General features: G+C 51.8%; 1 protein-coding gene across 1 annotated transcript in view; it reads right to left on the reverse strand.

Moving 5' to 3' along the window:
• The window catches only part of Stab2 (stabilin 2), a 149,014-nt gene that overhangs the window by 4,137 nt on the left and 129,827 nt on the right, over positions 1-15,050 (reverse strand). Inside the window, exons 60-69 of the mRNA XM_057757406.1 lie at positions 14,473-14,580; positions 13,131-13,324; positions 12,094-12,235; positions 9,208-9,341; positions 6,363-6,528; positions 5,856-5,962; positions 4,422-4,541; positions 3,488-3,628; positions 2,499-2,606; positions 1,677-1,805 (exon numbers count right to left, since the gene is read on the reverse strand). Of these exons, the coding sequence (XP_057613389.1) occupies positions 1,677-1,805; positions 2,499-2,606; positions 3,488-3,628; positions 4,422-4,541; positions 5,856-5,962; positions 6,363-6,528; positions 9,208-9,341; positions 12,094-12,235; positions 13,131-13,324; positions 14,473-14,580 (1,349 nt within the window). The remainder of the gene's footprint in view (positions 1-1,676; positions 1,806-2,498; positions 2,607-3,487; positions 3,629-4,421; positions 4,542-5,855; positions 5,963-6,362; positions 6,529-9,207; positions 9,342-12,093; positions 12,236-13,130; positions 13,325-14,472; positions 14,581-15,050) is intronic.

Below are 15,050 nucleotides of genomic sequence, written 5' to 3' on the forward strand. Positions count from 1 at the left end.
CCACGTGACCCCCCATTACCCGGTTTTCAGGTCTGTGAGCTGAACAGCCCTGCCGACTGGAAGTGTTCTAGCTTGTGGTGTTTTGGTTATAGTATAGAAGCCTATGAGCTTCTAGATAGGCCAGCTGTCTCCTGGGAGGCGTGGGCTATTACCTGAGGGTACCGCACAGCTGTTCCTGAGTGTGGAAGAGACGGGGGAAGGGTACAGAGAGCAAGAGGAAGGCCGCCCCACGGCTGCACTTCTGCCCAGACCAGTTCTCGGGGTACTGTGGTTTGATACGTTGTCTCACAAAGGCTCTTGGTTCAAGACTGGACCCTATCCCTGGGCATTCTTGGGAGCCAGTGGGACCTTTAGGAGGTGGGGCCTAGTGGGATGAAGTCTGGTAATTGAGGGGTGTGCCCATGAAGGGGACTTGGGAAGCCTGGCCCCTCTTTGTCCTCTCTCTTTGCCTCCCATCCACCCTGAGGTGAGTACTCTCCCATGAGGTGCTGACCCAAAAGCCAAGTCACCATGGACTGGGACCACGAGCTAAACTTTTCTTCCACATAACCTGAGTAACAGAAGACTGGTTGACACATAGGGCTGCCCCTGGTCATCTCAGGAGCTTGCTGACGAGCTAGACTCAGCTCTGCAAACAGGATGGAGTGGGATGCGCTGGCTAGAGAGAAGCTGTGCGGAGAGGTGCTAGACCCCAATCCCCAGCTCTCAGGGCCAGTCCCGACGCCAACGCCTACCATGGTGGGCACTCATCTGAGACTCCTCCCAGGAAGCAGGAGCATGGGGCGGGGTAGTTATTCTAGTTGCTTATAATCAAATACCAGCTCCCAGGTGAGGACACATTTGAGGTAACCCCGCCCTCAGAGCTGGCCGTTGGAATGGGTCTGATGGGCGGATGGCAGGTGTGACTGCCACCCGTGGGAGGTGAAGCCTGGTGTAAGTCACCATGATGGGCTTGATGCCAAGTGAGGCTGTCCCTGATGTCCACGCACCTCCCTGCATTCCAGCTTCCTGAGGTGGCGTGAGGCCCTTGTCAGAAGCCAAGCTGTGCCAGCCCTGACCTTGGACTTCCCAGGCTCCAGAGTCACAAGCCAATAAATGTGTGCTCTTTGTAAACCTCACAGTCTTAGACATCCTGGTGTCATTGTTTTGTGTTTGTGTGTGTGCAGGTGTACAAAGGCCAACGTGTGCCCATGTATGTGGAGGCCAAAGGACAATCTCAGGTATTAGCCATTCTTGTTTGTTTCTTTCTTTGTTTTTTAAGACTTGTCCACTCACTGAACCTGGAACTTACCACCTCAGCTAGACCGGCTAGCCAGTGAATCTCAGAGACCTCTCTCTCTCCCCAGTGCTGGTTTTACAAGCACACACCACTGAACCTGCTTTTATTGTATGGAACCCGAGAGATGAACTTGGGGCCTCGTGGTTGCAAAGCAGACGTCTCAGAGGCTGAGTGATCTCTCTAGCTCAGTTTGCTTTTGTTTTCATTGTTTGTTTGTTTGTAAACAAGATCTCACTGCAGAGCTGGCCATGAAGTTGTGGTGTACCCTCGGCTAGCTCAGAACTCACGATCCTGCTGCACCTGCCTGCTGAGCACTGGGATGACACGTGTGTGCGGCCTGCATGTGCAGAGCAGAGGAGAGGCGGCCCATCACTGCCGGCTGGGCTCTCTCTCTTACCTCAAAACGCTGGAAGCCAGTTGTTCTCTGGTTTAGTCGGAAGTAAGAATAGGCGACCAGAGCAACTGCACCGGTGACCAGGATAACAGCACAGACTACGCCTGTCCTCAGGCCAGTGTGGGCAGGGCTCTGTACACAGAGAGGAAAGAGACATACTCTCTGGTGATTTCCCCAGGGAGTATGTCTGAGTTCATCTTATTCTTGCTTGCCCGGGCACCTTGGAGTGATTCATTAAAACAATGCCAAATGAACATGATTCCAGGCCTCATTGCTGCCAGGACCTATTACTTACAATAACCTACAGAGATATGGACAGTCGTTTTCCCTGTTTTTATATGGGGAACTAAGGCAAAGAGATGCTAAGTACTTGCCCAAAACCACATAGCTTTCTAGAGGCACAGTGGACTTTAACACCTATCTGGTCTGAAGCATATATGCATAGCCACCATGCTGTGGAACTTTCTAGTAGCTAGCAGCTCACCTTGTGTGTCCCTGAGAAAATGTTAGGATACTAACAATAACCACAGCCAGCCTTTTGAGAGCTTGTGGGCTGTGCCAGGAGCTGCTCTGAGGACTCAGTGTTTCTTCCTGCAGTCTCCCAGGTCAGAGAACTGCTGTGAACCAGTCTGCACACACTGGGTAGATGAGAAAACGGGAGCAGAGACGCTCAGAGATCAGTTTATGATTTCTGGTTCCCCCTGACTCATCTTTCTCTTTTGATCAGCAAACTAGTGGGACTGGAAGCTGGCGGGCATGCATATTGGGGAATGCACGTTTGACACTGGAGCTTCCCGGCTCCTCACTAGGAACCTGAATACTCACTGCTGGCACAAGGGGGGCTTTCAGAGGCTCAGAAATGACATGAAGGAGCCCGTTGGAGGCAATGATGTTCCACTGCAGAATGGCTCTTCCATCCACAAATCTGGTCTCCTAGGGAAACAAGGAGTGGGGAGTGTGAGGCCTGGGTCCTCTTCCCCCTTTCCCACACAGGTGGTTCCCCACAGGGTTCTGATGCCTCAGGCTGAAGTTTCAGCGTGGCCTCCCTTAGTGCCATCAAACACCTGCTGACTTTGCGCTACCTGACAAGCTGCTCCGAGGGCTGCAGAGACCTTTGGGTTTATTTCCCAATCCTCTGTGTGGGAGAGGAGCTATCAGAAGGAAATGGCCTGTCCACCATCACCCCAGCAGGGCTCCGGCTCACACCGCACCTCTAGGGGGAGTTTTTTTGTTAATCCCGGTGTGAGCAGTAGCTTGTGGTGCAGGTGGAACTGAGGCTCCACATCCCACCTGCGGAGCTACCACCTTCTGATAGGTTCAGGTGGCTCGGATGTGCACGGATGCTCAAGGAGAACTCGTCTAAAGCACTTGCCCTAGGGCTCATCACACGAGATGCTAGTCTCCACACAGACACTGTGCCCATCACTGTCACCACCACAAACACGGAAGCTCTCATTCCTACGAATCAAATGAGGAAACGGAGCTTAGAGAAGTTGGGTAGAATAATTCGTCCCAGGGCCATTTGACTTGGAAGCTGACAAGTTAATGCCTGAGACTGGAGGGAGGCATCTTCAAAACAGTTTCCTTTCTCAGGCCTCATTAACCCATCCCCTGAGGCCAGTCTGTTGCTAAGGTTCTGGGTGGCCTGTTAGTATGTAATGCCACCGCCACGGTTTGCATTCATACCGCCCTGATCTGTGGATTTAAAGATGACTTTCATATTATAATAGTTCCACCTATTGAGTGTCTACTGCACGCCAGGAGCTTTGCGTGTGTTTTCTCCAGCTCTCTCAAACCCGGAAGGTTTTTCATACTTGGTGGAACTGGTCCTGCCTGGAGGTGATGAGCAGCCGGCTTCCCAGCCTAGTCCTCAGAACGGTGCCATTGACGAGGTCGTCGTAAAAAGAGACGCTGAGGTTAGTGAGGTGGTGCTCGATGTCGCGCCCAGACAGGCTCTATGGGGAAAAAAAAGCAGACGAATAGTCTGAACGATGGCTGGAAATGGCACGTTTTTCTTGGGGGTCCTTCCTAAGGCTCACATGTAACTAGCACATAGAAAGTCATCTTCACTCTACAGCGAGTCACCTGGAGGGGTTCAGAGCAGGCCTGGAGCCAGGCAGAGGTGGTGCTCTTTAGTCTGGTGATTGGGTAGTGCCTGGGGCTCACAGCCCGCTGGTTGGCCGCTGGGGGGTGTGTGTTGAACGAGTCCACTTCTCCTCTTTGGACCACATCATGAGAAGATAGGTGTGTTGGACTCATTGCACCAGGGCCATTGCAACAGGGCCCGATTCTTCTTCCTTCCCTGGATCCTTGCCTCTGGCCCCTTATTTCCTTCCCTGACTTTGAGCTCAGCCTCGTGACCGGTTGGCTGTTGTCTTGACATGACCAGAGGACTGACCAGCACCAGCAATCGTCAGTTTGCACACAGCACCCTTGTCCCCTGCTGTGACCGGGTTGGTCTGCTTTTTTCTGAGAACCTGCAGGGCAGAGCTGCCAACCGGCCAGCCCAGGCTGTGGGCTGCTGAGATGGGAAGTAACAGCTGCTCATCATTGTGTGTGCTGATGGGGTACGGTACTCCTCTGTATCTGGGGTAGGGATTGTTTCTTTGCTCAGACAGGGTCCTGTACTGTCACTTCCCCAGTAAATGACAGGCATTGGCTCTTGTGTGCTGGAGTGATTTGTGATACACTGTGGTGGTGACATGACACATTCCGTCTAAAAGTGCAGGCATCACGGACGCCACTCACCTTATTTCCCATGAGTCCACTGTTCTGCGGCACGAACAGGGTGCCACGGATGGACAGGTCAGTCAGGTGTTTCAGAAAAGCCTGGCCTCGGGCTGAGCTGTTGGAATAAGCCAGCACCTCCTGGGGAGCAGAGGGAAGGGGTCAGATGGGCCACCATGGTGTGGGAGTTGGGTTGGCTGGGGGAGCTGGGGGGACACAGTGCCTCTGGGCTAAAGGCTGGCTTCCTTTGTGCTTCCTCTTGCTGGCCTTTGGGAGGGCGTTAGGATGGCTTTCCCTCTTCTTAGAAATCTGCCTAAGATGCTCTGTCCTGCTCCACTCTGTGAGGCAAAGTTCCCACTCCATTCTGAGTGCAGAGGCAGGGCGGTGCTGCATCCCACAGGTGCGCAAAGACACTGTCGTCTGCCTGGAGCCGTGGGGCATGAGCTGATAAACAGCTCATTCACACACGAGAGAACTGCCTATGAACTTATTCCACCTCCTAGACTGATGAAGACGCAGCCTCCTCACCCCTAAAAAGAGGGACACTGAACATCAGACCTCGCTCATCTGTCGTCCAACTATCTGTCACAGTGCGTGGGTCTCATGATCGATGGCAGAGAACCCCAGATTGTTCTAGGACCTTAGCTCAGTGTAGTCACCACTGCTGGCAAAGGGCCGTTTAGTTGCAGTTCAGCCAGATGTGCCCAACCCTGAGCCTCACCTGCCCTGAGCCCCCAGGCTGCCTCCAGACTCCGTCATGGGGTTCTTTGAATATCTAACCACTTGGGGGTGACTGAGCATTGAGTCAGACCTCTGCCTTCCATATGGCCTCTTTAACCATTTTTATAGCCAGCCATTCTGTCACTGGTGTATGTGTGTATGTTACACTAGATGGCCCGAGAGTTAGTGTGTGTATGTGTGTATGTTACTGTGTGAGGGACACTAGATTGCCCGAGAGTTAGTGGGAGTAATCGATCATGGAATCAAAGAACCTGTGGTTGCCAGTGGTCATCTTATCAAGGACACAGAGGATTGCATGGTAAATTGCAGCCAATAAAGGTGACAGAGCTTGTGAATTTACTGTTAATGAATTCTGATGCTGTGGGAAGACAAAAATGTGTCCATTTGCTTCAGATATAATGTGCTCAAGGTATAAGAAATAGGTATCCTATTTTTTTTTGTTTGATCAGTTTCTTAAACAGTACAAGATGCAAACACAGGCAATACCTGTGTTGCACTGATGAACCCAGAGGTTTCCACGTGCTCACAGTGTCAAAATATCAAGCCATTTAAAGGTCACCACCCCATGAGGTTGCTATGGTGCCCCTCCTCCCATGAGGCCTGTGCTCTCAATCTCAACTGTGGGCTTTGGCTTCTCTCAAGGCCTCATGTTATCATCAGTTGCTTGTAGCAAGCCTCACTGCTGGAGTGGAGCCAAAGAGACGGGATACGTACTGCCAGGAAGTCCGTGAGCGAGGACAAGGACATGAGGACCTGCAGCATGTTCCCACTGCACGAGAAGCCGTCGCCCACATAGCCCGCCTTGCAGGTGCAGTTCACATCTGTAAGGGAGGGGCACAGGGGCCATGCCTGTGAGGTGAGGCCGGGGCCACCCTGCACCACTGGGGACTGGCTGGCCAGGCAGAGGTGAGGCCGGGGCCACCTTGCACTGCTGGGGACTGGCTGGCCAGGCAGAGGTGAGGCTGGGGCCACCCTGTACTCCTGGGGACTGACTGGCCAGTGAGGTGAGGCTGGGGCCACCCTGCACTGCTGGGGACCAGCTGGCCAGTGAGGTGAGGCCTGGGCTACCCTGCACCGCTGGGGACTGGCTGGCCATGCCAGTGAGGTGAGGCCGGGGCCACCCTGCACTCCTGGGGACTGGCTGACCAGTAAGGTGAGGCCTGGGCCACCCTGCACTCCTGGGGACCAGCTGGCCAGGCAGAGGTGCTCAGGGACAATGACCTTTCATCCGGTAACAGAAGACATCCCACGTTTCACTCCTGTTGGGCCTGTTTCCATAGTCCACTATCCCTACAACGTTTGAACCACACTTCTGAGAGGCGTAGGTCGTGGGGTAGGCAACCCGCCCACTCTCCAGCCAGCCGGCTGAGCAGAGGTGATAGCTGGCCTGCAGAGACAGGGGGATGACTGGGTTAGTTATGACGTCTCGTGTGCTGTGGAGTCATCTGGGCAATTCTGACCCTACACAGACTGCAAACCATTGCCGGGAACACAGTAGGCACTATACTCTTGTCCATTGAGCCACTGGGTGAATGACCGTGACACTGTTTCTCTGGGTGTCCAGGCTTTCATGCTCACTATTCTCTTGAGAAGGAGTTCACCACCAGCCATCCACCTCAGGTCAAATTCTGCTTGTAAATGGACAAGACTCTTAACTGATGGCAGAATTCTACTCATTATCACCACCACCATCACCATCATCACCCCGTGTGGCTGTAATTGTAAAACACTTATCAAATGATTAAGATGATTGAGGCATGAGGTGATAGTGTTCACCCCCAGAACCATAACTCATCTAACAACGATCAGTGGGGTCCAGAAGGCTCCCCAAACAATATGGTGGCTACTCTTGGCTGTCTCCCAGAGCCCGCAGCTGAGGCTGTTGCTGAAGACTCCGTACTTTGGACTTGGAAAGCTCCAGCTGGAGCTGCTACAGGCCTCCTTCCTGAGCTCTGGCCCTACAGTGTTGAAGGCGCTATGCGAGCTGCCCAACAGTCCTCCCTGCTATGAAGCTTACAAACCCAACAACTAGCACGGCAAGGTCCCTCCCGGGCAGAGATGCGCGTCTACCTGGGAGTTAGCCAGCACGAGCAGAGATGCGCGTCTGTCTGGAGGTAGCCAGCAGCCGCCTAATTAATTGGACTTTAGCTGCTCGTTAGGGGGGATTCACTGCCTGGTGCTGCAAACTTAGGTACCTGTGGCTGCTGAAGCCATGCGCACTAGAGGAGAGGGCACTACAGCCATTTTCCTAAGCCAGCGTTAATTCCTAACTGCTTGTCCTTGTGCTCACAGACAAGGGCAGCTCTTGCCCCTGACTACAGGAGCTTCTTTTTACAGATGGAGCTGATCACAGAGATCTACAACTGGTCAAAACGCAGACAACACGTGACTGTGGGGTGCCCAGCATCAGCTGATGCATCTGCAACACGACTCCTGTACCTGAGGCTGAGTGGAAAGGCGGGCAGGAAGACTCTGAGGAGCCAGAGGAGCAGGGCACCCTGAGAGATAAGTCTTCTGTATATGACAGGGAACGTACAGCAATATGGCTGCCCAGACAAGACATGCATGATGGTAACGCCAGTTAACACGACAACATGAAGGAAAGATTTCCACAAGGCCCATCCCGCAATGAAGAGCCACAGGCAGGTAATGGCTTCTGAGAGAGGAAGAATCATTTTCTCCAGGGATGAGATCCCTGGTAGGTTTCCCAGTCCCATATGGTCGTCTCTAAACAAATACACATAGGAGCAACACAGATGGCCTCAGTAGAGTGTGCGCGCGTGTGTGCGCATCTGTGTATGTGTGCATGTGTGTGTATGTGTGCATGTGTGTGTGTATGTGTGCATGTGTGTGTATGTGTGCATGTGTGTGTGTATGTATGTGTGCATGTGTGTGTTAAAGAAGAGGTCAGGAAATTGAGAAGGAGTTTGGGAAACATGGGAAGAGTTCTGGTGGGGAGGAAAGGGTGAAAATGATGTAAATGGGGTATTTATCTATGAAATTCTCAAAAAATATTTTTAAAAGATGACTGAGGCAAAACAAAACAAGTTGCTCAAAGTCAGCTTTTCGGAGATTCAAATGCACTCAGTTTATCCAGACCTCTCAGTAACCTAAAGTCGAGCTCCTTCTGCATTCCACACTACCATAGTCCTGTACACACACACACACACACACACACACACACACACACACACACACCCATAGTCCTGGACACACACGCCCACAGGCAGCTTCCGTGTGCTAGAGGCTGAGAGCAGCCTGACCAGAGAGCGCTGTTCCTCCTGCTGGGGAGGAAGCCTGCAGACCCAGCCCTTCTTTGACTAGTTCCCCAGGACCCTAACTGCTTTGCTGGCTCAAGGATGCCCTGCCCAGGCTGTGGTTACTAGCCTTCCTGGCATCCAGCTATGGTGTGAGCAGTTCACTCTGCCTCCTGGAAGGACCACCTCTGGGTGACACTGGATATCATATTTAACCTTCCCAGTTTCTCTATGTGTGAACAGAAGGACACCAATCCCAGGGATGCGGTAAGAATGCCAACACGTCACCCAACACAGTACTGGACACGCGGTAGACGCCTGACTTTAGACATGATGGGCTCTCATCATTGCTACGGGAGTCTCCCGTGCTGACCTCCAAGGAGTCAGTCACTGTTGGAAGCAGTGAGACCCCAGATCCTGAATTTCTTGTAATCCCCTGATCTGCGTGCCTACAGCTGCTCTGAGCACGAGACCTTCAGGAGTTCCTGATGGCAGGAGAGTGGTTTCTGGTGGGTTTGGCTGGGGCGTGGCTATCTCTATATACTCTGCCTCTGAACACAATAAAGGGGGCATTCTTGGGGAATTCAAGGATGAACCGTGTCGCTGTCTCTCTGTCTGTGTGTGTCTGTGTATTTTAACCTCCAGCCCCCTTGCCTGAAGCTCGCGAACTGGGGTCTAGTGCACCGAGTGCAGACACGGGGGCGCAGTGCACGGCAAGTCACCCCAGCTTTCCTCAGCTTTCCAGGAGGCTGCTGGCACACCTTCCCTGTTTTGCTCTGCCTGAAGTATCTGCTTAACCGGGAACCCACCTTCTGGGCATAGGAGAGCTGGTTGTAGGTGGCCATGGATGCGGCTTCATTGGCACAGGCCTCTTTGGCTTTGTCAAAGGTCAGTTTGTACTGGCCCAGTGGGGAGCGCAGATGGAATACCCCAACAGTCGTGTCTAGAACAGGAGGGGGATTACGCAGTCAGTCCACTCAGCTGGCAGGGATTCAGACAAAAGACTTAGAAGGACTTCAAGGTAGATGCCAACTGTAGCTCAGGATGCTCTGGGAAGCCGTTTCTCCCAACTATAGCACAGGGTACCCTGGGAAGCCACTTCCCCTTCAAGTTATGCTGAGCTAAGTCAGCTGAAGTATTTATTCTTTTTAATCATATAAACAGGGCTGGAGAGATGCCTTTGCAGTTAAGAGCACTGGGCACTTTTCCAGAGCAGTGCCCACACAGCTATGGTGGCATTCCATCTGTATGTTAATAAATAAAGCTTGCCTGAAGATCAGAGAGTAAAACAGCCTCACTGGTCAGCCTTACTTACAGACCAGGCAGTGGTGACACACACCTTTAATCCCAGCAATCACACTAGTTGCCATAGAAACTGGAGAGTGCATGCTTTTAATCCCAGTGATGCACGCCTTTAATTCCAGCCCAAGAGAGAGTTATAAAACGGGAGGAGACAGCTCTCAGACAGTCTCTCTGAGATTCCTGGAGGCAGGATCGCTATTTCTGACTGAGGTAGAGGTAAGAGCCAGTGGCTGGTGTTTTTCCTTCTGACCTTCAGGTTGAACCCCAATTTCTCTGAATTTTATGAATTGCACTTCACACAGCAGCTCACAACTGTTTGTAACTCCAGTCCCAGGAGATCCAACGCCCTCTCTGGCTTCTGCAGGCACTGCACACACACTGAACACTGGGGACCACCTTGCCATCTCCCCTCACCTAGAACAGTCCTCTCACTGTCTAGTTTTCTCTAGCACACTGCCTCTCCTGTCTTCTCTAGGTATGACCAGTGCCGGCATCTGCTGGGTCTCCACTGTAGTCCCAAGCTCTGGAATATATCTCTCAGCTCACCTAGACAAACCTCTTCTCTGTCTGAAAAAAATCTGTTTTTCTTTTTATGGTTGTTATTGTTGTTGATTTTTTGTTTTTGTTTTTGTGTTTTGAGACAGGTCTCATTATGTAGTCCTGCCTGACCTGTAAGTTTCTACAAAGACCAGGCTGACCTCGATCTCACAGAAATTTATCTACCTCTGCCTCCTGAATGCTGGGATTAAAAACATGTATTATCATGCCCACCCTCTCTGTTTTAAAACTTGTGATATATATATATATATATATATATATATATATACACATGCATATAACATAAAATTTGCTTTTTTTGACTTTTTTTTTTTTTTTCGAAACAGCATTTCTCTGTGGCTTTGGAACCTGTCCTGGAACTAGCTCTTGTAGACCAGGCTGGTCTTGAACTCACAGAGATCTTCCTGCCTCTGCCTCCCCAGTGATGGGACTAAAAGCATGTGCCACCGCTGCCCAGCTTGACAATTTTAAGTGTACAACTTGTACCTATTTGCTGTTGGGAAAACATCAGTCTTATCCATTCGCAGTACATTTCTATAATTCCAGCAAAGTCTCTGCTAACAGCTGCTCCCTACCGTCCCTCCTCTTCCTGAGGGAGCCGCTCTTCTATTCTTCCCCCCATCAATCTACCTGGCTTAGGTTTCTCAGATAGCTGACTTATAGGATGGCTGTCTTTCTATGTCTGGATGATGTCACGTGATGTAATGCGCCAAGGCTAGCTACCCCCATTGTAGCACCTATCAGAATTTCTCATGTGCCCAGGTGGATGTTGCCCCACTGCACGGCTGTGCTCCATTTGTTATCCGCCCACAGAAACTCTTGGTGCCTCTACCCTCTAGCTGTTCTGCACGCTGTTGCTGTGGATATAGGTATGCAAATAGCTAGGATTTCTGGGACCCTGCTTTCAGCTTTTTTTTCTTTCTATTCTTGCTTTTATTACAGCTACAGGGACATAGGGTAAGATTTTTGTCTTCCGTTTTACTATGCTTCCCCATTATCTTACATTCATTTAAGTTTCCCCACTGTACTGGGTCTCTTCCTGGAGGAACGGTCTATGTCTTCCATGTCCCTGAAGTATAGAGACCTCCTTTGTCTTACTCTAGGAGGGATTTGAGGCACACCTCAGGGTTTGCTGTAGACAAGTGCTAAATCCATAGTTGCTATTGAGCTATGGAAGAAAAAAACGCAAACAACAAAAACTCTCTAAGTTGACTTTGCCTGTAAAGGAGAGCCAACCACGCAGAGATCTCCAGTCAATACTGGCAGGACACAGTGCACAGTAGCTTGGCTCCCTTTTGAAATCCCTTAAGTCCCGCTCTCTCCGGCTCTGAACTGGCTTCTGGTGGTTTTCCTGTGGGTTTCAACATGCCCTAGCCGCTGGGCCTCTGCACTGTGGCTTTTCTACTTTCTGCTGCGGGCTTTATTAACCTGAGAGTTTATTCTACACCATTGGAGCCATCCTCAGAGGCACATGTGGTCTGTGCTGGTCACTGTGTGAGGAGCGAGCAGCTGGTGTTAGGTTGTTGCTGTAAGTGACAGCCTCTTCCTCATAGACCACCCTAAGCTACGCCTCCCAGATTTGATTCCAGCCAATGGTTCTGAGGGTGCTAAGCATCATGGGGAGGGAAAGCACTGGGAAGGGCCTTTGGGCCTCTTGAGTTCTAGCCTTCAAGGTCCAATTGTGAGTCGACTCTCCTGCCGGGGGGGGGGGGGTCTGGATAATGTGTGGGCTCTTTAGTTTCTGTTTTATTTCATCTTCTTTTGTTCCCCTGCACACACCCCTCACCCGTCCCGAAGAGAAAGGTGCATTGGGCGAGCGCCCCAGCCACACTGACCCTGGAAGTGGAGGTCTGCACAGTTAGCATCTGGGTGGCACTGCCCGTTGTCCTGTAAGCAGCGGTCCAGCGGTAGCTGTTCGGGCTCACAGTCCACTCCATCCCCCACATAGTGACTCTTACATTCACACTTGTGCCTGCCCTGAGGAAAGAGGGGGGAACAGATGAAGAAGCCCCCAGGATCCCACGTACAAGAGGACACCCATCCAGCCTAGGATCCCGCCTACGAGAGGACACCCATCCAGCCTAGGATCCCGCCTACGAGAGGACACCCATCCAGCCTAGGATCCCGCCTACGAGAGGACACCCATCCAGCCCAGAAGCGATTGGCAAAGAGCAATGTGTTAGGCCCTATGCCAGGAGAATAAAGGTCGTCTTGCTCTGTGCAGGCTCATGACGAAAGGCCGCCATCATTCTTAGCATAAAGGCTGCTTTCTCAGAGAGGCCCTCCCTCCCTAGCACCCTGCAGGAAGCAACTCTTGACCGTTATTCCAACACATGGACCCTATCTCTGCTCGTGGCCTTTCTCACGCTGTGCCAGGGCTGTGTACTGACACTAAGTGTCACTCCTTTTCTCTGCATGTGCACATGCTCCTGGAATGCAGAGATGCCACCAGTTCCTCATGTTGTGGTGACCCCAACCATAAGGTTATTTCATTGCTACTAATGTTGCTGTTGTTATGAATGATAATGCAAATATTGATTTGCAGGACATCTGAAATGTAACCCGCAGAGGGACTGTGACCCACAGGCTGAGAACCTCTGCTCTATAGCCCATCAGCTTCCCTTAGCCAGAGCATCTCCTCCAGCTGTATGGAAGCTTCTGAGTGACATTGGTACAGTCTATTAACTAAACAATAGACTTTACAGGGATTTCACTGAATTTGACGCTAATGTCCTCTTCTGCTGAGGGTACAAAATGGCACCCACACTGACTTTTACTAGAAAGAGACCAAGGTGGGAAGACAGTGTAGCAGAGGCCAGGTAGCTGGGGACACCAGGGCCCAGATGTCCCCAGGGAAGCGCGACTCACTCACCGGGCCAGTCATCCTGCAGGTGGCATGCTCGTGACATCCACCGTTGATGCCATCTGCACAGGGGTCTATCTCCGTGCAGCTGTAGCCATCCCCCTGGTAGCCCTTCTTGCAGCTGCAGGAGACTTGTGTGCCCTGCTGAGAGCACCTGGCAGCCTTTGCACAGCCCCCGTTGTTCTGTTTGCAGAAATCCACAGCTGCGAGAAAGCGCAGAGGTTTCATGTACCACTGTCCGTGCCGTCAGAGGCCTTTACCTCGTGTGTGCGCGCCTCTGGTCTCCCTGATCTGGGAGCTCGCTGCTAGCTTGTATATGACTCTTGACAGGCTTGCCACATTCTCATAGGCAGCTCTGATAGAGATTTTCAGAATGCATTCGGGGTTTTGATGCTAGAACTCCATCCTCCCTCCCCCTCCCTCCCCCTTTTGTGTTTGTGTCCATGTCCTGGCTAACTTGACACAGCCTAGAGTCGTTTGAGGGATTCTCAGTTGACGGGTTGTTCAGATCCAGATCAGACTGACCCATGCCCCTGTCTGTAAGGGATTGTCTAGATTAATGATGACTAGAAGAAGACCCAGCATAGCCCACTGTGGGCACACTCCTGGCCACTGTGGGGTGACACTCAGATGCTGTGGAGTGACAGTGTGGATGCTGGTGTGACTCAGTGCACGGAGCACACTCCTGGCCACTGTGGAGTGACACTCGGATGCTGGTGTGACTCAGTGTGCCGAGCACACTCCTGGCCACTGTGGAGTGACACTCGGATGCTGGTGTGACTCAGTGCACGGAGCATACTCCTGGCCACTGTGGAGTGACACTCGGATGCTGGTGTGACTCAGTGTGCCGAGCACACTCCTGGCCACTGTGGAGTGACACTCGGATGCTGGTGTGACTCAGTGTGCCGAGCACACTCCTGGCCACTGTGGACTGACAGTGCGGATGCTGGTGTGACTCGGCTGCAGCGTGCCTGCCTAGCACTGAAAGGCTCAGGGTCCATTCCCACTGACAGGACGACTGGGACCAGAGGACGCGTGGTCTCCAGTCTTGACTCTTTCATCCTAATGCTGTGGTCGGTTTCCGAAATTCTGAAGCAAGACCGACTACTTTTTGAGTTAGAAAAATACTATAAAAGATAGGATACCTTGTTTTGCAAAGCAATTTAAAAATTTAAAACCGTGGCTTGGGAGGCAGGCAGGGCAACTGTGAGCAAATTATTGATGACACCAAGTCCTAAGGAGGACAGGTATTGTTGCAGAGCAGGAGAAGAGGCCATGGAGCCCAGCAGTGGCCACACTCTGCTCCCCTCCTGTGCTGGCTGCTGGCCCCAGGGATGCAAAGAGGACTCACCTGTGCATGTGATTCCATCACCTTCATAATTCAGGTTACACACACATGTGTTGTTCTCCATACATGTGGCATGCACAGAGCAAGGAGGTATGCAGACCGGAAACACAACTGCAAAGAAAGAGGCCACCCATCACCCTGCACCCCGTTGTATAGCATCAGCTTCCCCTACGCAGCTTTTCTGGGGCTCTTTCCAGACATTTCATAGGTGGTGGAAAGATGGGGATGATTAGCTGAGGACCCGCCTACCCCAGAGATTCTGAGCTACGTCTGGCAAGCAGTTCAGATTATGATGCACAGGCTGCCTTAGAGGCAACTATTTGAACTTTATTCCTCCAAACTTGCAAGCAGGGATGAACCTGAGCAATAGACTCTTTCGCCCTAAGAACTTGGGCTGCCAGAGAAGGTTAAATTGGAACAGAAATTTCACTGTCTTCCAAGGGCACCACTGAGCTGGGGGAGACATGTGGCACAGTGGTGATGGGATGGGGGCTGTGATGCGCACAGGCATCCCGAAGCTGAGGGACAGGTATTTAGGTGGGCGGGCAGGGTTAGAAGTACAGTCGGCCATACTGTTGGAG

Source organism: Chionomys nivalis, chromosome 25 (assembly GCF_950005125.1).
Source record: "Chionomys nivalis chromosome 25, mChiNiv1.1, whole genome shotgun sequence".
NCBI lineage: Eukaryota > Metazoa > Chordata > Mammalia > Rodentia > Cricetidae > Chionomys > Chionomys nivalis.